Raw genomic sequence first — 26,402 nt, forward strand, 5'->3', positions numbered from 1 at the left:
GTCGGCAGCGCGGCTACACCCCGCCCGACCTGGAGCCGCGGCGGAGCGAGGAGGACTCCATCGAGGACATCCTGACCCAGATCGACAGCGAGCCCGGTGAGCCTTGGAGTCACAAGCACCAGAAGGCCGTGGGCTCAAATCCCAGGTCATTCTGTAAAAAAGAGTGCATATATTTTCCGCAGCACAATGCCGTAGGCGCAAATCCCAGGTCGCTTTGTAAGAACAGTATATACACTTCCCATGGCAGAATGCCGTAGGGTCAAATCCCAGGTCAGTTTGGTGGAGCAGTACATATATTCCCCACACCACAAGTTCATGGGCTCAATCCCTCTGCAAGCCTTAAAGACCGGAGTCTGTATCCCCCGTGTTGGAGGGTTATGGGTCTGTTGTATCCTCACAGCGCAGTCCTCTCCCCTCTATAACGTGGTTGCTAGGAGACGTATCTGATGAAAGGAGAAGTTCAGTGTAACAGAAAGCGGTCATCAGAATCTTGCTGCAGTGCAAGGATCACTCTCCTTTAAAGGAGACGAATGAAAGATGAGAGTGATATACGCAGGGGATGTGAGGATTAACTGACAGCTCTCTAAGGTACACGCTGTAAACATGTCTGATACCCGTGAACACGCTGTTCTCTCAGACATGCCAGCTGTGCTCCGTGTGACAGTGTTGAGGGGTGAGCCTCCTGGCGTTTGTTCTTCCTACAGACGCAGCGCTATTCTTAATTAATTCTTTCTTAATTAATTCCATCTATTGTTTCTCACCAGAGGAATGGGGAGCTAAAGCTTGCGTCGTTACAGAAGGTTGCATCCCAACAAGGGAGCTCTGTCTTGTTCTAATTGCCTCAGTAATGTCCTATACAGAAAGCAGAATGTGTTGGAAGGTAAAATAAAAATTACCCCCCGAGGAGAATTGCTTCTAAGCAGGCATGAGTAGTGCGAGGATATAACCTTTGAAAAAATTATATAAAATGCAAGACATGTTCTGGGGAGCGCTTAGGTATTATACGTGGTAGCCTATAGGCTTAACATTTTTCATTTATAATTGTTATGCTTTTTTTGTGCAGCAGTGCACCTGCTAACACTTTCTGTAATAGTGGTGCATAAGGGAATGTATATAGTCTGAAACTAAGTGAGAGCTGGCCATTTTCTGTGAGCTCCATTTTTTTTTAAGCAGATGATATTTGGTAATTGACAAACAGTTGATTGACCCAGTCATCCCCCCTTTTCCCCTCCCCATACGCCCCGCCCTCCCGATCCCCACCCTGCCATTGGCCCCCTCCCCCGCTTCGCCCCGCCCCGCGCAGAGTGCCCGTCCACCCTGCTGGACGCCGAGGAGCTGTGCCAGCGCCTGGAGGACCTGCAGAAGCTGCTGAAGACGGAGCCCGAGGAGGACGGCGAGCCGCTGGACATCGTCAGCGTCCAGGAGCCGCCCGTCAAGGTCCAGGTCAAGCAGGAGGGCGAGGAGGCCGACCAGGAGCTCAAGTTCTACCTGGGGCCCTCCGCCTCCACGCAGTTCATCAGAGACTCCGCCCAGCAGGTGAGCCCAACACCTGGAGAGGGGTGGTTTAAAAAAAGGGGGCAGGGACATGCCGTGTGTCCCGCCATATGTAAAGCCCTTGGAAGTCTTTTTTTTTTAAATACTACGCAAGTCTACTATTGTTTATTTCCTTACCAAATGGGACACTGCTATATGGCTGGAGTTTTTCAGTCTGTGCCATTTGTCAGACATTTTTTTGCTCTTCAGCTATTCCTGCTATCGATAGACTGTGATGCATATGTTACGTTTACATGTACATTTATTCATTTGGCAGATGCTGTTATCCAAAACGACGTACAATTGAGGCAGAGTACAACACAAGCGAAAGCCACACACGGAGTCACAATATTAGAAGTGATGCATGACCAAGTCTGAATAGTTGGAATATGTGATATATATTTTTATATGAGTGCAGGGTTGCACGAGAAAGTGTCTGCAGTGCCTCAGGGGAAATTAATGTGAGGACCAGTCTCTGCCCCCTATTCTTATCTTTTCGTTTTGCGTCCGCGTCTCTGCTTCCCTTCCAGATCGGTGTTTCGTTCCAGCAGGTGGAGGTGGAAAAGAATGTGTACGCTCCGGCCGTGGAGGAGATGATCCTGAAGGTACCGCCCGTTCGCTCCCCTCGGCGAAGACAAGCTGCCCTTTTTTCCGCAGCAGAGCCACGCCTCAAGCTGTGCCGCGGCGCTAACGCGCCACGTAGCTGCGTGTGTCATGTACAGGCCAGAGACACAGCGTCATGTGACCAGCATATTCACAATGAACATTCTAAACGTCATTCTAAATGTCAAAGCAGTACATAAACATGTACATTTACGTTTGTACTGTACATTTTTTACGTTTCAGAAGTTCATAAAATGCTGCGTTACTATCTTTAAGTCTACCATTTTGCACTATTCTACTGTATTGAAGTGGTCAGAGGCTTCTATCTAGAAAGTTCTCAGTACTTGACCTCACTGTAACGTTTGACAGGTATGCAGTGTCCAGTTAGAGCCTGGAATTGATTTGAAGTCTTCTGAGGGGAAAAAAATAGGCTGTTGTGTTGTGTCAAGTAGTTTCAAGCGAATAGGTGAACTTCACAAGGAGGTTTGAAACATGCTCGGTCTGACCATACACTTCCCTTTAAAAACGGCTGTATTTGTCTGTGTTTTAGTGCTTTGTCTAATCACTGCATGGCTGAACTGTGACCCTGCTTTTTATCTATTCTAGGCCACAGAGCAGTTTGCCAGTGAAATCCTGAGAGAAGCTCTGGCTGGTGCATATCAAAAATCTCCTCAAAACAGGTCAGAGTTCCCCTTTTTCACCATAACAACCGCACGCAGTGAATGTTTCACAAGCACACCTGACAAATGGGATTAATGTGGAAAAATCAATACAGTAAAAAGGGTTTGTATTTGCTTGTATGGATATTGTGTTTGCAGACGTGACTATTCTGTGAGCTGTCGGTGGGGTTGTATTCATTTTGGCCCACAGTGACCCACATTCAGCCCATCATAGAGTATTCATTAGAATCTCCAGGTCAGATCTGTGCTCGTCTTGTCAGGCTTTAAATGCCTGTTTAAAAGATGTGAGCTCATCGAGATTCTTTAGACAAAGGCTCCTGGCTTACTGCATTGTGGTTAGCACAAACATGACGTTTCATGGCACCAAAAGGAGAGGCTGAAGGCGAAAGACGAGGCATTTCAATGCTGTTCACTAAGTACTTACACCTGTTTGACTGCAGGTGGTACTACTGGTGTTTTTTTGCTGGTACACACATGAGTTAAGAACAAGAATCGTGAAGAATTAGCCTTCAATTCAGGCTGCCTCTTTGCAGCTGGGAACCCACTTTGAGTTGATAGAAGAGTCCCAAGGCTTTTTTTTTCAGGCAGCAGTCGTTACAAGTGCGTAATGACCGTATTGTGCATGCTAATTCCTGAATGCAGGCTAAGCTGTTCTGTTTTCTCATTAATCTCATGAGCACCTTCTCCCCTATTTTTGACTTTTGCCACACCATTTTGAACAAACCGTATTCCTCCATGCCCCTGTTTTGATTAAATGATGAGTATGTCATGTAATAGTTAAAAACGGGCTGCAAGGTGTGTGATTGGCTGAAAGGACCCCTCGCTCCTCCCCAGGGTTCCCAGAGAGATCACGGCGATGGACATCCACCAGGCCGTCAGCAGCATTCCCACCTGCGACTTCCTCACCAACAAGTACATGGGCGTGCTGGTGCGGGAGGGCGGCCACACCGACTGACCCCGGGGGGTTATGGGACTGCAGACCCAGGGACAACGGCGAGCAGACCGCCGGAGAATTCCGCCCAGCCGGCATTAAAGCGAAGGAAAGACGACCCCGAGCGGTCAAGGGTTCGAATGATACGACACAGAAAGATATCCAGACTCTACGTAGAGGATGAGCAGTGTAGTGGTGCCGGCGGAAATGAGCTCCAGTGCTCAGGCGCCTCACTAAACCCCTTAGTTTTCTCCACAGACATTAGTAGGCACTCATGCTATGGGAAGAAGGGCAAATCCCCTGACCCCCGTCACCTGAGGATGGCTCTGCCAATTCAGTGTTCCAGCATAGTTTTTTCCCCAGTTTGGTTAGGAGATTGTGGAATCACAGCTACTCCCGCTGAATTCCAGGAAGGCACAGTCAAGCAGGTTTCCAGTCTCTCTCTTTCTCCTCTCTCTGTCTCTCATGCACTCCCCTGTCTCTCTCACTCTCTCTCACTCTCTTCCTCTCTCTCTCACTCCCTCCCTCTCTCTCACCCTCTCCTGTGTCTCTCACTCTTCTGCCTCCCTCACACACTCTTCTCTCTCAGCCAGCACCACTTCCACAGTGGGCGGAGACATGAGGTAATCCCTCCAGTCCAGGCAGTGATTAGTCAAACTTGTTTTTTTTTTTTATTTTTAATCAAGAAACGGCAAAGAAAAAGTGCAGACGCTGCAGACGCGACCTGCCCCGCGGTTTACAGCAGCTAACAAACGACCCGGCCCGCTCGCCCGCATTCGAGACCCGCGCTGTGCGCCGACAGCCTGACGGCTTTAGTATCGATCCACCGCACTGCCCGCGGCTGTATCCCCTCATTCATCCTCCAGCACAGCACGAGACCAACGACACATAGGTGCCACCAAGCAGGGCTCCTTTTCTCTCATGCTCATAGATGGCTCTGTGTGTGTGTACCTGTTAGCGTCTCACTGTCTTAATATGAGATCACCTAACGCTGGGGATTAAGAGGGTTCGGAAGCGGGCACTGGCTCTATAATTTTAGCCGGGGAATATGTTACCCTGAAGCGACTGGAGTCTTTCTGCCTTATGTTATTGTAACATTTTGAACTGCTTGATTTCTCCTGTCGAAAGGGGTGTGTCTGATAATCCACCCGAAAAAAGGCTGCTTTCCCACGGATTGAACTTGCTTCCCGTAGCTCGCGTGTAATGTCAATTCAACGTTGCTTTGACATTCTGGCGTGTCGGTCACATTGCCGGGCAGCTTTGTGCTGGCTGGGTGTTAAATGTTGAGTGGAAGTACAGTGTACCTCACAGTATTGTAGTGCAGTGTGAGCATGGCGTCGGCTCTTGAAGTATTTGTCAACAGTGGGTTGGTGCATCACATGTTTAATCTCACCTTTGACCTTTGGGTTATCATCATGGAAAGACTAATTCAGGTGGTTTGTCAGTGGTGACAAAAAAAAGTGACATGAATGATTTCAGTTCCAAACCACACTGTAAGGAAACTCTGACACAGTCTTAATTCATTGTAGGCTTAATTTATTAAGGGACAGCTGTAGAATTGTGAAAGTTGTAAGGGCTCGGTTCCATCTGACTGTGGTGTGCTTTGTCCTTGTATTTTTTCCCTTGTAACACTGCAAAATTTCCTCAGACACCAGTCTGGCAATCTTGTGAAAAATTGAAGTAAGATGTTACATTTTTGTAATTGAAGTTCATGGCAAAGCATATTGCAGTTGGATTGAATCTGAGCTTCTTAATGGGAATCTCAGGAGACACAGAAAAGCAGGAAGTAACCAACACTCCTGCGAGTTTCCGAGGTGTTCTCTTTTTAATGTGCTATCCCAAAAGGGCAGAAGTTATTGAAACAGAGGTAAAGCTTTTACAACACTTTTTACTGTAATTTAGTAAAAGTACAAAGCCGCTCTGTTGTTGAAGCCGTCCCCCCCGTGTTGGTCTAAGTGAATTCTGAGGCCTGTATTGAGCGCTTTCACATCCCATAATTGCTTTATGTCGTTGTCATGGGCACGGCTCTGCAACCCGGCAACAGGCTTTCCAATGTTGTTTGTGCTTGACCACAAGCTCACTCAGAACTGAAGTTATTTTGCTGATTTGACCAAATTTTATGTATTGTAGCTTTTTTTGGCCATTGTATTTTTATTTTGTAGTGCACACCAAAAGAATGGGATGGGTATTCTTGTATTAAAATGGAAAACACTTCAAAAAATGTGTGGAGTTTTTAGTGTGCTTAGCAGACTCCCGGTGTTACTCAGGTGGCATGTTAAACAATGTCCTATGGATGTGAGATAAAAGCATTGGTTACTGTTTTCATGATTTTAATTATTTTAATCATTATTTTTAATCATTTATTTTCAATCATTTATTTTTGTATTCATTATGTAATTTATATATGTGCATATTACAGTAAGTAAACAAATGACAAAATTCAAAGAAATAGAACAATATATCTCTTGCTCAGTATGACCATTACTGAGGCACTGAAAGAACAGAAAATGTTTAGACAGTGGGGTCTCGCTTTGGGAAACAAATATCGTTGCGTTATTGTAAATCCGGTGAAATGACTGTCATCTGAGCAAGGCAGTGCACACTTTTTTATGACTTCTTCCATTTTAACATATTGTTTCTCAAATGAAAGATTGTCACTACATGAAGCAGGTGGGTGAATATTGCTGCATTTTTAACGATGGTAATCCATTGCAGTTTTATGTCCTTACCTTTGACTGAAGTCACAAGCTTCTGTTTCACAAGTGACAAGTGACTGATTGTAACGGTATTGAAAGGCCTCATTATACCTGGACCAGAGACAAAGGCAACATCTCACAGGAACATACAGCTCATCATGGGATAGATAATGCCAGCCATATTCCTGCTCAAACCTCTGTTTAGCATCCTAAGAGAATCTGTCTCTGGACTCTGGTGAGAAAGAAAGAAAGGGGAAGTTGGAAGCTATTTGATCTTCCTTGTCAGTGGCTTTGTCCTTCACATTGCCCTACAGAATTATGTAATGTATCGTTACAAACACTCTATGAACAAAAGCATGTTAATGCTGGATAAACAGGAACACATGGTGAAATTAGGCAGCCAGGGGCCAAACTGCAAAGTGTGAGGGCTGAACAGCCCCCAGAGAGAGGAGAAAGGCTTTTCCCGGAAGCCTCTCAACCGTGCCTGCTGGGTAAATCCTTTTGGGAGCTGAATGCAGACCGGGATGTCCGTGACTAACAGACCAGATTTATCTGCATAGTGAAACACCCCCCCACCCCATTGCTGTTTAAAGTAATTGTAAAAGTCCCATTTTTTTCCAACTGGATTTGATGAGATTACGGTGGGGGGTCGCCGATAAAGCCGCTTTGGGTTGTCAGTATTGGGGTCAGATGGGAGGATGTTCTTAAAACAAAAAAAAAAAAATATGACGACCCGTGCTGTTGGATTTTACCCACTTTACTCCTTATTTTACTTCTTAGTCAAAGAAAAAAGAGAGAGGGGTGAGGGGAGGTCTGGGAGAGTGGAGGAGGATTAGCTGCAGGAGCATTCACCACTTCCTGCTGCTCAGCCTGACCTGAAATGGCCCTAAGAACATGAGACAGAGGTGTCTCTATGGAAAAAGTAAGAGTAAAATGTCAGTAGGAGTTCATTAAGTGAAGTAATAGGAAAATGTAATTAATATAGTCTAAGTTTTAATTAGGACAGAATTAAGAATGTTCTATATTAAGAACAATATAAGAGTTGGTATCAACTCATCCATAATATATAATTGGGAAAGTGTTTTTTTCTTCTGAGGTAATTCTGTGATTGTTTGACCAATCAGACCAATTCTGATAATTGTAATTTGATACTTGCTAATTCTGAGCAATTGGAGTGGTAAGTGGAGCACATGTTAACCTGTGGAAACCTCATCTGAGTGAGTGTCTACCATCCACATCGGTGCACACTGACCCTGCCTCGACCCTGTTTGTTCCTACATCTCTTCCTTCATGCTGATGGTAGGGTGTTGACATGAGTCCCCGCTGGTGTCACTGGCTGATTTGGTACCACTAGGAGACTAACGCAGAGTCGGCCTGTAAATGTGCTGCCAGGGAGCTGAGGGTACAGCGATTCCCCTGCCCTGTTCTGTCGTGTTGCCAATTAGGCGGACCATCTGGTCAGCTTTTCCCCCCACGCCGAGGACCGGTAGGTCTCCTGCCGAACGAGTGTGCCATTTCCCCACTGATTTCCTCGCGCTGGTGTTACTGGGCTGGGTGTCCCCAAGGCTAATGCATGTTGCACTAGGACTGGACCGGGTGGCCTGCCGCTCCGTGTCCCAGCTGGGTTGGCGACCCCATGTGTGGGCCACAGGCCTACAAGAGCAGGGAGGGGGGAGAGATTGGGGGAGGGCTCAAAGAGCTCTCCAAGAAGCCTTTGACGCCTCTCAACCTTACAGCTACAGCCAGCCTTGCTGTAGCACGCCTCTGTATAGTTCTTTTTTTCCCCTCTCACCCCCTGTCTTCTCCTGTCTCTCTCTCTGGTTCTCTGGTTCAAAAGGAATGATCTGAGAACAGGCTGAACAAAGCTTTGGTGTTCTGTATTCAGGCACCTCACACAGGCAGTATCTTTTCCAGTGGGTGGGGACTGGTGTCTCTGGAGTACCCACTCCATGCACAGGGCCTCAGGCAGCGCTGTTATTATAACTATTGTTGTATATTTGCTTGCTTGGTGGACGGCCTTATCCAGAGGGGACTTCTATAGCTGGCGTTTTGCTTATTTTCCTTGTGCACAGCTGGATGTTTAGTCATGCAATTCAGGTTAAGTATCTTGCCCTGGGGTATAAGAACGCGGTGTACAGTCAGCTTCTGCTCGCAAGCCCGGTTTCCCTGCTACGCCACACTGCTGGTCTGCTCTCATCTGTTGGGTATGTGGTTGGACTGGAACTTGCATGGACGCGCTCACGCGGGCTGTTGTGTAGAAGGGGATAGGAGATGAGCGGCGGCCTCAGGTTATCTACTGGGTCATTACTCTGGAAAACCTTTTGCTGTGCCGAAACAGTATCCTAACTGACTTTACCAGTGGGCCTTCGGTTGAACGAAGGGTTTTTTTTTTTTTTTTGAATCTCGTTGTCCTTGCAAGGAAACCCTTTTTTATTTTTATTTTTTTATCCTTTCTTTACTCATTTTGCATTTCGTCACATTATGTCTTAGCTTCTGCTTGTGCAGACAGTGCTGAATTTTTCCATACACACATACACAGTCTTCACTTATTTAGCAGCCACTGGGAAGAGGTCTGCTCGAGCATTTAGTCTGAGTCAGAGGTCAAGCTTTCCAGCCACTGTATTGATTACGTGTAAGTTTTTTTTGAAAGTATCATACAGTCTATCCACTGTTCAGAGTTGGACACTGGAGGTTCTGCAGCACGCTGATTGACTCATTTTGCCTCAGAGAAAAACTGAAATGAACTTGGCTTAATAAATGTGCACTGCACAGCATTTTAATAATTTTATATATCCTATGGGTTTGACCCGTTCCCCTTGATTTTGCTTGAAATAAATTGGACCAAGAATTGTTAAGAACTTTATATTTAATTGTAACTTTGAATTTACATAATTTATATCTCTTACTTTTTGAATTTTCTTAACATATTTAAAAAAAGGAAATCAGACAAACACTGAACAAATACTTCCTCAAAATTTCTTAATTCATTAAATATTAAATACCTATGTACGTTCGTGATAACATTAATAAAAATCTAGCAGACATAAAAGGAACACTGTACTTTATGGATATCAAACTCGATGTAGCATACATTTAAAACTTTTTTTCCCCATTTAAACATCAAACAGTACATTAAAAAAAAAAAAAAATTCATTCCAGCTCAACATTCAACAAGCGTACACTGGCATACACAATACTGACAGAGCAGCCATTGTGTTAGAGTGGCTAACACTGCGAAAAGCTTGTTTTAAGAATTTTATAACATGCGTATGTGATCCTGCAGGAATTTCACATTTTGACAATGAAAATTTTTCTTTTTTTTTTTTTAATTACAAACATACAGTCTCCAGGTGTACTATCATTGCTTTTCAACATACAGTAGAGTCCTAGAAAAGAGCAACTTCTCTTGCATAGATTCACTTTTTTTGCGGACGGAAAAAAATAGGGTCATTCCTTTGTTTTTTTTTTCCCTGTATAATCTACAGAAGGGCTGGAGGAGTCGTTCATATGTTGAAGATCCTGGATCCGCTTTGAAACACGGCAGAAGGGTTGGGGGAGAGCCTGGTTTTCACCAGCTGTTCCTGCAAAAAAAAAAAGTCAAGAAAAGCTTGCATCTTCCTCCTCCATCCTCTTTTTCTGAAGATGTGTAGTCATAGCTAGCACGACTCTCTACTTAATATAGTGCTAACGTATGCTATGGGTTACCTGAGAAACGGGTGATACTGCGATTTCATGTTTTGAACCAACCCTGAAACCAAGAATGTCACCAAAGTGGCAGCATCACCCATGTTTCCTCTCTTTTCCAACCTCTTGCGACTTGTCACTTGTCACTGAGAGGTTGGCCTTTTTCCCCTTCAATAATAATATTTAGATAGTAGTTAGTGGAGTGCACCTTTAACATTGGTGGGTGAAAGAAAGAAAATAATACCAGTTAGCCAGCTCAATTAAAGACTTTAGTGTTTGCCTAAAAGGGAAGCCAAGGCTGAAAAATGATCATGAATGTAATGTGTACATCTGATTGGGACGTTGAATCTTGATTTCTTTACTTACTAGAGTACTCACTGATTTTTATTGTAATTTGTAATAAAATGAAACCCAGGTGAAGTGTTTATTTGGACATACGGTACTAACGGACACACTTGAGTCGCGCTAAAATAATTTGTAAACGCTTGTTAAGCCCAAACAAAACACTTTCCCTGTGCTGTGTTTTCCCACTCAAGGTGCCTTTGAAGTCTGTATTGAGCTGTGGTCACATGATGTCTGGCTGAGAGTGCCAAGGGGGCCGTCTCTATTAGTATTTCAAAGCGAATTAACTCAATACACAACCATGGAAATGAGTGTGACGCATTAACCCAGTTGATTACCACCCCTATAATAATGATTTCCCCTGTAGTATTATTACCGACCAGCTAATGTATGTAAGCAAAATATGTATTTATCGAGTCTTAATTATCATTTAAACCCAAAATGCAGCTCTCTATCTCAACTGTATGAGTGTGGCCCAGACTGCTGGCATAACATGACAGAGCTGTTTACTTGGGGACAAAGCAAATTATTTTGCAGTGGGGGGAGAGAAAAGGCCTGGAATGACACAGCACCAGCTCATTGCTAAATGTTATGCAGACTGGGTGTAGGGGGGTTCTATGGAAGCGACTCTGGAGACCCAGACGGGGTTATGACCCCCCCAAATGCAGCCAGTCTCAGCAGGCGGGTCGAGAACCGATGCCCTGCCAGAGATGTCAGAGATTACTTGCTCACTTGCGCAGTCATGGACAGTTAGCCTCGCTGGCGGGGGACGGACATAGTAAACTTGTCACCCCGCCGGAGGGGATGTCACCAGCACTCTGGATTAATACTGGGACACGTCCCTCAAAACCACTTCCCTCTCCTGTGGAAAACTCATCTTCTCTTGTCACCAAGGGAATGCATCAACAGCAAGAGGAACATAGGAAATGTATTCCTCTTGCATAAATGTTTACCTAGTGCACTCCTGAAAATAAAGGTAGAATTGGCTTCAGTCGAATTCATCGGCATGCCGTTTGAAAAAGAAATCGAGCGCTGTGCAGAAACCGATGCCCTTTTCAAGGCAGGAAGTTTACTGTTGCTTTTGGGGGGTGGGGGGTGAGTAAGAGGAAGAGTGTGATAAAAATAAGAGCAGTGGTATTTGCTGTGAGTGGGAGGGGGGCTGTGTGCGCCAGCGCCACCGTGTTCTGACTGCTTTTGAAATGGGGGTGAACTCCAGCTTCAAAAGGTTCTGGAGCCCCCCCTTTTTGCACAGTGCCTGGGCGGCTTGGTCCCTCTCTGTCTCTCTCTCTCTCTCTCTCACATGCTCTCTCTCTCTCTCTCTCTCTCTCTCTCTCTCTCTCTTTCTGTGTGTGTGTGTGTGTGTGTGTGTGTTAAATTAGACTGGTACAGAAAGGACTGCACCCGCTGCAGCACATTCGCGCCTTTACCAAACAGAAAATAATCCGTCACTCTGTCCCTCAGAGCTCGGCGCGGGAGCCGCCTGGAATCGCAGGCATTGTGGGAAAAGGGGAAAGACTCCCTCAGTCAGCCGGAACTGGTAGCAGACACTGCCGCCTGGCACTGGTCCAGGATCAGTGAGGCCAACCTGAGCCCTTCCACCAAAAACCACCATGTGCAAAAGTGGAAAACTGAACCAGGGTCAGTGATTTGGGGCCAGAGTCTATTTACTGGCAAATAAAATGGGATGATAAGAATGACAGAAGAGATAAGATGTATTTTTTCGTCTTAGCTTACTCAAAGAACCATGGCATTTATGCAGTTTTACAAATGAGGAATGTCTTACAAACTATATATACATATAATCCACATTATGATTACTGGAGCAAAGCCTTAAGTGTGTTTACGTATTTAGGGTGGGTGAATCTAAAATCGGACCAGAATACTCTAACACTTGTAGGGACACCTGAAACAAAAACATTTAGTGAATGTCTGGGGGGAGTATCCATACACAAATACTTCTGTAGTAACAATATCAAATATAAATCCATTACATTGAAATTATTTACCTATGGTATTTGTTCTTAAGCTGCTTTGCTTTGTTCTTAATCTTTGATATGCATCAATGGATAAACGTACATTGGTAAAGATGCGGTTTCAAGCAGAGCACGTCCTCAGCATGAAAAGTCCAAAAATTAGACTTCTTTTGTCTCAGTAAGTAATAAATTACCCTCCCCTCTGAGATTCCAGTCACGTCAGTTTAGCACAAACTGCCAGCTCTCATGCAACACTACAGTGTAATCACTTGAACCTTGGACACCATGTAAAATTGTGAGAATGCAGTTCCCTATGTTTCGGGACACAGCTTTACAAACCCTTACAACAGTTCTGTTGTAAGTGCTGGTTTGGAAGAATTAGAGATTGTACCTCTATCGAAAACGTTACCCTTTTGCTCTTTTCCACTGGCTCACGCCAGCACACCCTGGAGTCGTTAACAGGTGCATCCGCCTGTCAGTTCTGCCTTACAACACGCTGCGTCAGGGAACCTCTCAGGTACATTAAACATTAAACCTCCTTAAACACCCACCAGGCAGGGGCACACTAAGCAGTTTCTGGATGCGCACGGACTCGAGCCTGCTTGTTGCCACTGACGGTGCTCATGTGCGGTTAAGCACATCGTCGCTCAATATACTGCCATTCTGTGTATGTCTGTGAGGTCTGTCATGCAGAATGCCCCATAACACGTATTCACCAGTTATCCTGAGTCCTCTTATGACTCCATCCAGCTCTGACCTCTACTGCTTATCAGAGGGACAGTCATCAGACCAGATGTCAGCCAGGGGATACTGACTACATTACATTACCTTGCATTACATTACGCTAAGCAAATTACATATGTTACAATTTTATCCATTTGTACAGCTGGATAGTTACTGAGGCAATTGTGGGTTAAGCGCCTTGCCCATGGGTACAGCAGCTGTGCCCCAGCAGGGAATCGAACCAGCAACCTTACGGTTACAAGCCCTTTTCCTTACGCTACACCACAGTACTCTGAAGAAAAAAAAAAACATTTTAAAGACACATCCCACCAATTACAGATGCAGTTCCTTATTGCTTTTAGCCGTGTGCTATCAGTGGCACGCTGCAAACCTGTAGCATGCTGACAGTGTGTTTTAGCGGTTCGGATAGGTTGGATGGAACTTTATTGCATGTGAATGAAGTGTTCTCAAAGTTCGCATAATGAAAATATTGTAGACAACTGGCAACAGTGAGGGTACCTATACTTTTAAAAATGCAAGCAAATAAAAATTGAGGATGAAAACGCTTGCTGAATATCTTATCTGTTTTCTTAGCGGTACATTATTCAGTGTTTTCATGCTTCGGGGTATGAAAGATTTGTATGTTCCCCTTGCTCTTGCCTTCGGTACTGCGTTTCAGTCTCTCCTCTTTGTATGAGCTACGTCTGGGTCACCATTCAAAGGCTTCTCTGAATTATTAGGGAAAATGTTCACATCCTCAAAAATGAACATGTGAAAAATGCACGCACTTGAACGTGTTCAGAGGAAAAGTAATGATTCTTGGTTTTCTCATTTTTTTTAATGAAATAAATATGAAGTCTCAGCTGCTGCCTGGGTGCTGTGATAATCCCTGTGCAGTTCTTCTCCCGCTTTTCAGCGATGTAAAGTGGGCCGCAAACAAAACGGTCTGTGTAGTTCGCGTCGCGCTCGATTGGGAAGATAAAGGCGTGAAAATAACGCAATCTTCGCGGCATCCCTCGTCAGTATTTGTCTTGTGGGCGTTAGCTGGGGGGGTGGGTAAGATGGGGAAATATTCACACACACATACGTACTCCTGACATCACTCCAGATCTTTTTTTTCCACAATCGGATGCAATATTCGGCACAAAAAATGTACACATTAACAGTAGGGTCTCGCAATGTTTTTTTCCAATTAGTCAAAACTGTTTTATATAATATAGGTTATATACTGATATTCTGCAGAGTTAAAACTGGTTTATCTTAACAGTGTTATGTGTGGGTATGCATTATTTATTCATTTAACACAGGGCTGCTGAGTACTCCTTCCTAGTGCCATACTGCTACAGAAACATCATTCCAGCTAAGTCGTTGGAATGTAATGTGGCTGTGTGGCTGTATGAAGCAGTACTCAGCAACTCTGTGCAAAATGAATACATACATACATACACTGTTAGGATGAATTAGTCTTAATTCTGCACACAGGGCTGCTGAGTATTCGTTCACAGGGCTGTACCGGTACAGAAACAACTTAGCTGGAGTGCATGGCGTTATATTATGGGTCAGCTCTCTGCACTGATTTTTTTTTAGCCTGCTCGGTTCGCAGCATCCTGCTCAGGTACGAGTTCTCGGTCCCCGGGGGGTGTCGATCTCATCAGGGCGTAACGCGGAGCGACGTGACAGGGGTTGATGGTTCTGTATCGATGCGGCCCGCTTCCGATGTGCACTTAACACCCTTTTATTGATTTAGGCGGCGCAAAAAAAAAAAAACGGGGCGGGACATCGAGCCGCGGCGGGACATCGAGCTGTGCCGCTCGGCTCGCGCCTCATTGCCTCACGCCTCGTCGCCTCACGCTGTCACCTCTCCTGCACATGAAGGACGTCACACACGCTTAAGGAAAAAAAAAAAAGGAAAGAACATCTAGCGGACTGGGAAGTGCAAGTGCCATCTCTACAGTCGATCTCTGCCCAGCCCCAACACCTTCTCGTTAATATGTAAATGGGTTTATGAGGACACCGCAGGGCGGGGGTGGGAGCAGGCACTCTGAAACACTCTGATAGTGTTTGTCATCCCCGGATGATTGCTGGCTCAAAAAAAAAAAAAAGACCGCTCTCGTTCTCTCCGTCTGTAAATGGTTCAGACAGAGGTGGATTTAGTGATATTAAGGCAAGAAGCATCACATTTCTCTTTCCCAAATAAAGAGTGAGATTTTTTTTATCTGTGCCTCATCTACAGATGTGGCAATGGTGACAGGGTGCGACAAATGGCTGTCTGGCCCCCCCAGACGGATCCAAGTCATTGACTTCGCTCAAACCTACAGCAGATGGCTCAGAGTGGGACGGATGGGTGATGCTGGGGGGTTGGGGGGTGTTAGACTCTGGAGACTTGCACATGACTTGTCCTGGACTCAGTCACGCAAGGCATGTGTGACGTGGCAGCAGGAGGCTGGGTGGAAAGGGGGGAGTGAGCACCTGAGCTGGGATCAGTCAATCCCACGTGTCCCCAGCCTCTTCAAATGGGCCCTGCTGATCTCAGAATAGAGTGGCTGAAAAGGGGTGTGCTCTCTTTAAACTTGCTCAATGTGTTGCTGTAACTTAGTGAGCTAGATTTGAGTATATGTTACCTGAAACCCCCTAGAAAGTGTCCTAAACTTACTCTGACAGGTATATGAAGGCACATACAGATAGTGAAACAAAACTGCCAGGTGTTGCTGAAAAAGACCCTGTAGTGAAGGGGCGAGAGCAGTCACCCCACCCGGCCTCGAACCCAGGTCTACAGGGTGCTTGACCGCGACGCCAAAGAGCCAGGCTCATTGATATAGCAGTCAGAGTGCATACTCAACTGTAGTGACAGCACTCTGTCACAGATGCTGAATGCGGCTGTGTCTGTGCATCCTTTGGACTGCAACAGGTGGTCAAAAGGGGCAAAAAGGCCAAAAGCAGCAGCAAAAATAATCCTTTTTGTGCTCATGTCTCAAAACAGAGGGTCATGGGAAATGTAGTCCAGGGTGCTCACCTCTCCCTTGGTCCCCGCGCCGGGCTCGGGCCTCTCGGGAAGGCCGTGGCGCTGGCCGCCGGGTGCCTCCACCTGCAGCGTCTCCATCTGCCTGAAGGAGTCCCCGCTGAAGGCTGCCTGGTAGCTGGTCTCGTGGGAGAGCTCCGTGCCGCCGGGGCTCAGGAACGAGGGCCTCTTCCGGGCCGGTCTGGACGGCCGTGCCCCGGTCCAGGCCCGGTACTCCTGCCTGCGCGGCGCCAACGCAAATCGAGAGTGAGCGGAAGGGACGGGGCGTTCCCGCCGAGCGGGTTATTTTGGAGGTGTGTGTGCGTCAGGAAGCCTCTCCTGTGGAGGACGGCCAGGTTAAGTGACTCACAGTACAAGTGTTTGGCACAGCAGTTTGGCCTGTTTTTCTGTGAGGATGTGATGTGTAGATGCCAAAGGGCTGATGTGAAATGACATTTATACCTCTGTTTATTCCCTCACAGTTGCCTTCTTTATACCCTTCAATGCATCAGCACAAAACCCACCTGTGACGTTTCAGCTCCGTAGGTACTGTGTCTTTAGCCCTTGTTTCTCGCAGGGAGAACAGCTCTGCGCTGGGAAGAAAGGTGGTGAGGGGGAAAAAATACCCTTCGAAAAACTAGCTTTGATAATCTGCTAACCGCAGCGCCTCAATTAAAAGACAGCCGAGGACTGAGAGTAGCTGTGAGAACATTCTGAAGGAGAACAAGCCGATCAGGCTAAAATAAAGAGTAATGATCTGGAATGAGTAAACGGCGGGGCTAATGACGTCCATCGGGGCCCGAGCGGTACCGCATGAGTTACGTTCGGGGAACAGGATTTCAGAGGAATTCTGACTGAGGTTGGGAGGGGGTATGGTGGGTCGTCTCAGGGGATCAACCCTGTAATTTTCTTCCATATGAATTATTTTAGACTCATTAGCGATCGCTATGGCCTATTACTTAAAGCATTGTGGTGCTGCATACAATAGAAATATTTATAGCTAGTGTGTAAAAATTAATCTGTTGAATATCTCCTACTGTGGTGTGTTTCCTTTCGCCATCAGAGTTATCACTCCGATTTCACCGTGGTTTGTCGTATTTCCGTTACACTAGATGTCATTCAAACGTAACGCAATATTGACAGTCTCAGAAACCTAATTAAGTTTACTCATCTACAGCGCTTCAAGATTAATAGAAGTGTGGCTCACACATACTTCTCCTGCCACCTATTTTGTATATTTATGTCAATTGTACATTTGGTTTAACATCGAATAACAGTGAGAGAACAAATGTTGATTCGCTTAGAATCTTCAGCTGTTTTTAAAATTACGTTTTTAAAAACATATCACGGGATGTACTCTGGAACTTACTCGGAGCGTAACCTACGAAACAGTTTTTGCCCATGTCTAACAATGCATACATTAAGTAATCGGGCAGAAAGTTTGGCTTACATTTCTAAATGGCAAATACCCTAACAAACAAGAACTTGAGCGTTATCCATGACGTAGTTGAGCGCAAATAGCCAAGCAGTAGATGCAAAACAGGCATGAACTTCTTTCCCTGTCCCCGAGTCCAGGTGGTGATTTATGGTTACAGTGCTGAAAGAACAGCTCCTCAGAGACGTACCTGTATGAGCTTACGTTGGCCGTTGGTGTCGGCTGTTTCCCCCACTTCTGCCTGTTTTGCTCCTCGTTATCCTCCCTTTGCTGGTTGGCACTGGGATAATTATTGCTGGGACTATCCGAGAGAGAATCTCTCCTGCCGCCATTGCTAATCCAAGGGAAATTATCCTTTTTAGGAATGGGCCAAGGCTTGAAATCCTGTTTGTATTGGGTAACACTCGGAAAAGGCACGCCGGGGGGATGGTAATCCTCGCGGGGCTTGAAACTCGCCTCTTTCCGCCCCCGCCACGATCTCCTGTTCCCAACCTCGGGCTCCGGCGATGATCCTCTCTGGTCAGCTGTCGAATGTTCGTTCCTCGGAGCCCTGTCCGCCGGGACGTGCTTGGTGACGGATCGCACCTCTTGGTCCGTGATTTCGGAGTAGTTCTGGATCGTCAGCGGCACCGACAGATCGGATTTATCAAACTGGTTCCAGAAGCGAGCCAAGCAGCACACTCTGCTAATGCACGGCCAAGCCATGGCCAGGATTTATTTTTTAAAAAAAATAAAGGAAAAGAAAAAAAAGAACGAAAAGGGGGGAGCGGGGCGTTACATGCAGAGGTGCCCACGTATGTCCATCCCTGGAAAATTGCGCTAGCGTGCTATCTCCATGTCAGTGTGCTGGAATGCCAGGCTGAGCGAGGCAGCTCGCTGCTCTGTCGGGACTCTGTCATTACACATTCATCTCACGTGGTCTAAACGGCTTCTGCTTGATGCAGAATAAATCTATAACGCTTCATCTACTGACCGTTTCTGAGAAGGAAACGTTACAGTTGCTATTCGGTGACAGCCATACTGTAGACTTCGCAGGAGGATTCTGGCGAGTTAAACGCACATTCTCCTGCACAAAACAGCACTCTTTGCTTTGAGCACCGGTTGCCATTCTGTGGGCAAAGTTGGTGATTATAGTTCCTTCTTTAGTTGATGTCAGATAAACACAGGAAGTTTAACGAGGCTAACTGTAGACGCATTAATTTGACTGTCTAATTTGTTCTCTCTTGGGGAAAGGTGTGTAGTTAAGGCTCCACTGCGCAGGTAACAAGTTGTATTATCGGGGTCCTCGGAGTGCTGTCAACTGTCCAAACCTCGGTGTACTGTTCTGGTTTCCCCCAGATAACTCACACTGCATGTAGACCTATGTCAGCTCGTCTTACACGCTCAAATAATTTATCTTTGTATAACTTTAAAGTGGAAAAAGTTGTTGAGTTGGAGTCCCATGTTGAACTGGTGATGTTCTTTACTTGGGAATATGTTCTCAAACACGATTTAAGGAGTTTTAAAATTCATACAGCTCTGGTCACTGTGAATGACAAAAAAGAATAACACTGAAACATCACATGTAAAAAAAATAAAATAAAATAAAGAGATTTGTTTTAATTAGCGACCGTTAAATGCAGATTGCTGTTTTCCAATAATCTCTAGTTTTAGATTTGTGCTTCTGATTCCTCGCCTCCTGATACCTCAACATGAATATCATCTCTGGGCTGTTGTAGTACCTACTGTTGTTTCTGGTTGCCACAGACAAGATATCTTGTAAACCACATGAGTACGTTTTTGCTGGCCCACTTGTGTGAACCTATGGTTCAGATGATTCCATCTGAAATGAGCCTGGAGTGTATGCTTGGCAAAGGGACTTCAGTTCCTGAGTGTCATCTTTAGCACTCAGTTAAAAACCCAGTTAAGAGGGTTCAGTAAACTGACCCCACGATCTAAGTTCGCATGGCTATGTTATCCCGTGATTTTACTAGCCTTTGACATCCGCAACTGACATGAAATTTTACGGCGTCACACGCTCAAGTGACCAGCCTCTTTTTGTTGGGCACACGCTGAAATCTGGGATGTTCTCTGACGCTGTCTTCACCAGCTGCGCTTCGGATAATCCCCTTTGCTCAATGAACTGTTGCTAAAGCCACGTTGTGGCGTTTGTCGAACCGTGCATGAATTAAGCATGGAAACGTCCTGGCATGCTCCTCGCCTGACTAGGTTTCTGGGCATTGGTTTAAATCAATTGCACAGTGATGGACCATCAAAGCGGTGATCGGTCAACTGTCGATGTCTGTGAAGGTAAAGCATGTTAAAGTAATATAAATCAGTCATCACAACTGGCATTGAATACTGCTGACATCATATCCACAATGATCTGAATCCACTGATAAGACTTTACATTTTAACACTTCCTCTGGTTGTCACCCATCAATTCATGAACATTGTTTCAGGAAAAAAAAACAGTGGAAAACGGTCAGACAGTTCATTTTTCCTTCTCATAGTTCCATAGCTATGAAGAACGATTATTGTGATTACTATGTATCTTTACATGCTATTTTCACTGGTTTCCATAAATTTGTCCCTTACCCTGTACACTCTTTCATTGTCCAGGACAACTCAGCTCCAGAGCAAGACAAGTAAGAAAAAGTGTTCCTGTAAACAATACGATTATTTAGATCAGCTGTGTTTTGTTTCTTTTTTCCTGGTGGAAATGAAAGCTGAAAGACTGTATGTAGCCTGTTATAGATGGATGTGGGTTGACTAATGTTGATGCCATCATATTATAAAGGGTGAACAGATTTCTTTCATTTGAGGAAGCGGTAGTAAATCTGATCCATTGAGTGTGGGTCGGTGATTATTCCACAGGTAAAGAGACTCATACTGTATGGTAAGAACTCAAAATTCATGTCAATGGCTCCAGCAGATGCAGAGCAACGTTTCTTCTCTGATTTGTAATGCTATGTCTCTCTCTACAGGCGAAAAATGGAACTTCGTTTCCCTCTGACATAGGTTGTAACAGCCATATTTTTCCACAAGGTAAATAAATAAATAAACTGTATTTCTACAGATTTTTTTCGTAAATATGAGCTGCAGCTCCCCCAGGTGGTTGGAGAAACGGTTGAACTGTTTTGAAACAACGTAAAAAGAAACACACACATATATATATATTGTTATTTGTTATTTTTGAATGAAGACACTCGTGTGTCAGCAGTTCGGATTTCAGCTTGTGACATATTCCATGCACTTTCTCAATTAAACAGGTCGCGGTGCTGTAGCTATTTGTGCACTACGCTCCGCCAACCCATAACTTTTCAGTACCTGCCATCCCAATTCATATTTTCTTGGCTGTCCTGTACCTGATTATGTGATATAAGCGCTCGTATGATAGGCCTATTCGATGCATCATGTTTTATTAGCCATGTACGTTAATCTGGTTATGAGTATATTGTTAATAGGTAGTGTTACTGTCGTGATTATAATAATCATGTAATAATCATAACATTGAAATATTGGACTGTTGGTTTACCATTAGTTCTATCACCGGGATGTTGCAGAGCTCCAAGTCCAGCCAGTCTCTTCTATAGTTACGCTAATGAACCGCCAGTGTGTTTGTGAAGTTAACATATTAGCCACCTAAGATAAAATATTGGAACGAAACTAGCCTACCTGATCTATCACTCTCTGTAAAAAATGAACAGTCAATCCGATAGGCTTGTCTGCCCTTTAAGCTGCAGTGTAAAGAGCTGTTTAAAAAAAAAAACTGTAATATTTACTCAACACAGAGTGTAGAGCAGGTGCTCGGCTCATCTACTCCGTACTAACATTGCGGCATCATACGGCAACAGAGCGCACTTTGATTTGTCCAGTGAAAATAGTATGGACAGATTTATCGAAATATTGGTCAAGAAATGTGTAAGGTGTAAGGACGACTTTTTCTGTTTGGACCCTGTACGGCTATAAACTACAAGATGTAAAACTGTTGCACGCCACAAGGGGTCGCCCAAAGGACAGAGTAGACAAATTCTGCAAGACCATGTACTGTAAGTGTGCATGCAAGTCCAGCCCACGATACGGATTTTTTTTTTCTGTAACCAACATAAGATCCCGCGGCACTTTGCACAAAACACACTTCAACCCCTGTGCAAAGAGAAGATAAACATCCTATATCGGTGCTTGAATGCCGAGGACACTGGGCATCTAGGGGTTAGAATAATTAGGTTTTACGACTTGCCTTGTAATGTCTTGCGTACGTGTACAGTATATGTGGTGTACAGTATATGTGGTCTATTATCTGTAAGTTGGATATCCTGTTTTATAATAAATTGACAGACACTACTTTTTCACAGCGCAGTATTGTGTTTCTTATACCTTAGGAACTCCGTGAACATTCCAAGCTGTCGTTTATAGGCTTAAAACCTGACCCTTTTCTTCCAGACGATGACATAAGCCAGCCTTACTATCAAGCCTGAGCTTTCAATTATAGGGAACAGACAAATGCAAAATCCTGATGAAGAAAGCTGCTTTTCCTTGATTTGCTCGCTGATCACTTTAAGACACCAGTATCATGTGGGCAAACTTCTTGTAAGGCTGTCATATACCGTCTGTTCATAGTGCCTCTTCGTTTAACCAGTTGTCGTAACTACATTTTTGGCCTGTCCTTTGAAAATATCTTATGTTAGAGTACAGTACCCGCACCATTGTTTTTTTCTTTGGTATTTAGAGCCTCCAAGCAATCAACGGCGAATATAGCCTATCAATTGATACTGGATTGTCAGTATCATTACAACAAATATTCCATATAGGCAGAAATGTCGCAAAATTGACAGCTGCGTTACATCAGTTTGCACAGTCCTCCACAAAATGGTACCACAAAAATTTTGACGAGGGCGGAACGCCAACCTCAAAATCGTTTTTCCCTACGGTGTGAAAGGACGCAGCATCTGCGGTGCTATGAGTCTCCCCTAGAGGGCAGTGTTGTTGCATGGCGTCTCTGTACGGACGCATGTTCGCATTGTTTTTTTTCGCATTCTGAGCAGCACTTGTGGGGTTTTGTGTCCGGGAATGACGGGGACCTTCCCCTCCCTAATGGCGCAAAGCAGTGGCCTTCGCCTTCAGAAGTTCTTTTTTTTATTCTATTTTGCCTCTTATATTTTCACTAATGAAAAGATTCAAGTGGTTGCAGCCTTGAAAGTAAACCCCCTGTTCTCTTGGGTGTTCTGAAACCCCAGGTCCAAGCACGCGACTCACATATATACCAAAGCAATGGGGAAAGCCATGTATTCACATGCTTGCCAGCGAGACACATGCTTCCCTCTCCACACATACCAATAACTATGCTTTACATACATACACACAATGTTCACATCCAATGGAGTCTAGGTTCAGGGGTGTGTGCTATTAGGAATATTATAAGAAACGACCCACTTCATGAACAGTGTAAATTTATACATAATAACCTATGGGCCTGCTTTATGGCTGAAGAGAAGGATGTCTGTCTGGTTTCACCATGTATTCATGAAAAGCCTTTCTGGAGCTGCAGTAGTACACAGGCTTAATTTCCTCTGCATCTACACTGACTCTCCCTGCATGCATAACCCACACTCAGACACCCACGCACATGCAGAGGAGCACTCTATTCCTCTTTTTCTTGCACACGCCTGCACCTAGCTATGCTAAGCCAGCTATGCTAATGTTGGCAAAGCACCAGTCCCCCCCCATGCCTGGCAAATGGTGCGCCGGGGCCGAGCGTCCTTAGCGGAGCCGCTAGCTCGTATCAGCTGTCACGGAAAATCTCTCACATTGTGTTAAGTTGTAAGGCGGGCTTTGTGAGGCGATGAGGGGGAATAAGGGGCTGATTGGGTTTGGAATGAAAGAACCAGGCCAAAGCCTTGTGAATGAGTAATCGCCTCTCGCCGCACTCACGCGTGGGGGTCATATCCATTAGGGCTTTAATCGGCAGGCAGCTCTTCGAAGCGACGGTGGCCGGCGGGATTCTCTGATGACTGCCCTCTCTCCTCCATCCCTCCTACCCTGCCTCTGTCTCTACCTCCCCTGTCTTTCTCTCTATCTTTCTCTGTCTCTCTCCCTTTCTCTCTCTCCTCTTCAGTCGATCTCCTCTCTTTCTCTCCACTGTTTCTCTCCTTTTGCCTCCTCTTTCCCCCCTCCCTTTTTCTTCTCTCCCTCCATCACTCACTCTTCTTCCCACTCACCCTCTCTCCATCTTCTCCTGTCAGTCCCTCTCCCTTGTTTCTCTCTCCCTCCATCTCTTTATCCCCTCTCTATCGCATTTACATTTACATGTTCGTTTAGCAGATCTTCTCACTAAGAGCCACTTGAACATAAAGCACACATATAACAAGGAGCATAAAGATGAGCAGTAAAATGTGAATAACCAAACAACATCCTCAAAGTACCATGGGGTACAATGACAAACTCTGGTCAGTACAATAAAGGATGCTAGTCCACATCTGGTTGAGGGCCACAAGTGCAAAATGGCTTGTAGCGTGAGGAGAGAGGAGGAGAGGAGAGAGGTCTTCATTCATCACCTCTGCCCTCTGTCTCCGCGCCCGTCTCTCCCGCAGACTCTGCTGAGAGCAGCTCAGCTGCGCGGAGACGTGACCGTGCCCGCCGTCTGTGGGAAGGCGCAAATTCGAGGACTGGGGAGCGAGGGAGGAGAGCGAAAGGCGGAGAGCGAAAGACGGAGAGCGAAAGACGGAGAGCATCGGGCCAGCTCACGGAGCAGGTTGAAAGCGTGCCGCGCCCAGCTGGCGGTGATTGCGCTGCTACTTATCGCCGCATTTACCGGTAGTGCTGGTCTCACAGAAATGCCCGTGCGAAATACACCAAAATAAATCATTCAGGGCCTCGCGCGTCCCTCTCTCAGGCTCAAGGCTCCTCTCAGCCTCACGCACTGTCAGCCGACGGCCGCATCGGCTCCTGTGCGTATGGTGGATAAAAAGGACCGATCAGGAATCACACAAAGCACGTGTGCAGCTGCGGCGGCTTCAGTCCTGTGTTTAGAACAGCTCTCCAGGAACCTCTTTGAAACGCAGCCAGCGTATCCATGTTATTTTTCAGTCAGGGATCTTATCTGCATGAGGGTTATCAAACTGAAATGAAATGTATAGCGCTATAGTCTTAAGCCGTCTCCTATGTGTCATGTTTTATATGTTGTTCAGAGTATTTACCATGCAGTTACACTTCATTCCAGCTTTTGCCTCATTCCTTTTCACTGATTCTTCTCTATCTCTCCCAGCTAGATCAACATTTCTATGATGTTTCTGTACCATTGCAGCAATGCTGCTATGTTATCGAGACATTGCTTGTGAGAGAGAAAGGGCACATCTGAAGGAGAATGGCAGTCTATCAATAAATCAGCCATACAACATTGATTGTTGCTCCCTTCTTTCCAGCACTAACACGGTGTCTTCACTGAGCAAGCACATAAAGGATGATTGTGCAAAGCCGGTATGCTACACATTACCCAAGAACCTCATCTCACAGTTCCTTACAGCGTAGACAGGGCTCACAGTTAAGGCGTATCATTTTGTTCCAGTGTACGTAAGAAGAAAAAGTTCCCTTTCTGCCAGAGCAAGGCAATACAGGACTGCTTGCATAGAGGACCGCTGGACGTGGCACCGGGACGTTATGGTGTGTCCAGAGCCAGCCTCTGTCGATGTTGAGTGACGCTGCAGAGATGCGGCCGTCCATTACTGCACCGCCGGAGCCGCAGCTCTGTGACAGTAATGGGTCCCCGCTCCCAGAGCGCTCTTTGCCTGGAGGGTAATGGAAACGAGGGGGCAGTATCGATGGGGTGTGGGGGGGTGGGTTCATGACTCCCATTTCTGCAGTTACGTAACTGTAGATAGAATCGATTACATCACTGACCCTCTCTCTAGATCATGGGCCCAGGCCTCTACGTGGAGATTTCTGTCAGCGCGAGAGGAAGAATCTGGATGTGGGCGTGGCTGCTGTGGCTGGGTGTATTTTTTTCACCATAGGAGTGGCGTTAGTTGCATTATATTACGTTACGTAATGTAGCAGACGCTCTTACCCAGAGCGACTTCCAAATAAGCGCATCACAACTCTAAGACTAGTTATGGAGAAGTACTACAAGAGGTCAGTAAAATGCTGAGTTACATGCTAAACTAGTGTAGAGTGCTTTTTTAAAATAGAAAATAGGGATATAGAGGATTGATAGAGAAGAAGGTAGACTAGAGATGAAGCTTGAAGAGAATTAGAGAGTTAGTTAACACGGGCTAGCCCCGTCTAGAGAGTGGGGTGGGTGAGCTGCAGTTCTGTTCGCTTATCGATTTGAGTTTCTGCTCGTGCTGTTGTACAACGTTCGAAGTTACATCACAGACTCTGACAAGTTCTTTTACATTTCTAATCATAAGAGACAGCCGACAAGTAAATCAGCGTGTCAATATTGGTCAGCTCCAAACACATCCCAGGGAGGAGAGACAAAATGTGATCTTTCCTCTGTTACTGTATCTTCTTCTCCAGTTTGGAGTTCCCGGCTGAACTTACAGTGTTTCATTTCTCCCTGACCTGATCACTCTCCTGGTTTAAAATGAAAGGCCTCTGGCTGTGTTTGAGATGGGGGTGCAGTAATGGAGGAGAGAGGCCTCATAAACCACTAAGTGGGCGGAGCTGCACACTTGCTGTCAGTCATAGAGTGACATGAGCCAATCAGAACACTTTGCTCATACGAGGTGGACGTGAGTAAAAGCAACTAATACTGAGATTGGTGCAGGTGGTGTTATTCAGTCTAAGTGTGTGTGGGGGTGGGTGAAAGGTGGTTACAGAAATGG

At 45.5% G+C, this 26,402-nt stretch overlaps 2 protein-coding genes across 3 annotated transcripts in view; one reads left to right on the forward strand and one right to left on the reverse strand.

The window, feature by feature from the left end:
• yeats2 (YEATS domain containing 2) overlaps window positions 1–4,224 on the forward strand; it is a 39,234-nt gene extending 35,010 nt beyond the window's left edge. Inside the window, exons 26-30 of the mRNA XM_036554533.1 lie at window positions 1–96; window positions 1,304–1,536; window positions 2,064–2,138; window positions 2,743–2,816; window positions 3,651–4,224. The exon at window positions 1–96 is cut by the window's left edge and continues 106 nt beyond it. Coding sequence (XP_036410426.1) covers window positions 1–96; window positions 1,304–1,536; window positions 2,064–2,138; window positions 2,743–2,816; window positions 3,651–3,771 — 599 coding nt within the window. The 3' untranslated portion in view covers window positions 3,772–4,224. The remainder of the gene's footprint in view (window positions 97–1,303; window positions 1,537–2,063; window positions 2,139–2,742; window positions 2,817–3,650) is intronic.
• A 5,669-nt stretch (window positions 4,225–9,893) lies between these two features.
• Window positions 9,894–18,786, reverse strand: map6d1 (MAP6 domain containing 1). Of its 2 annotated transcripts, XM_036554748.1 has the most exons (3): window positions 17,789–18,786; window positions 16,179–16,404; window positions 9,894–10,024 (listed from the first exon to the last, which is right to left on the reverse strand). In XM_036554748.1, exons 1-3 carry the CDS (start codon window positions 18,301–18,303, stop codon window positions 9,947–9,949), a joined length of 819 nt encoding a protein of 272 aa, XP_036410641.1. In that variant the 5' UTR covers window positions 18,304–18,786; the 3' UTR covers window positions 9,894–9,946. The 2 variants fall into 2 exon arrangements, with proteins under 2 accessions (XP_036410641.1, XP_036410642.1); XM_036554749.1 differs by lacking the exon at window positions 9,894–10,024 and having other exon boundaries at window positions 16,272–16,502.
• Between the last annotated feature and the right edge of the window lie 7,616 nt (window positions 18,787–26,402).

Source organism: Megalops cyprinoides, chromosome 20 (assembly GCF_013368585.1).
Source record: "Megalops cyprinoides isolate fMegCyp1 chromosome 20, fMegCyp1.pri, whole genome shotgun sequence".
Classification (NCBI taxonomy): domain Eukaryota; kingdom Metazoa; phylum Chordata; class Actinopteri; order Elopiformes; family Megalopidae; genus Megalops; species Megalops cyprinoides.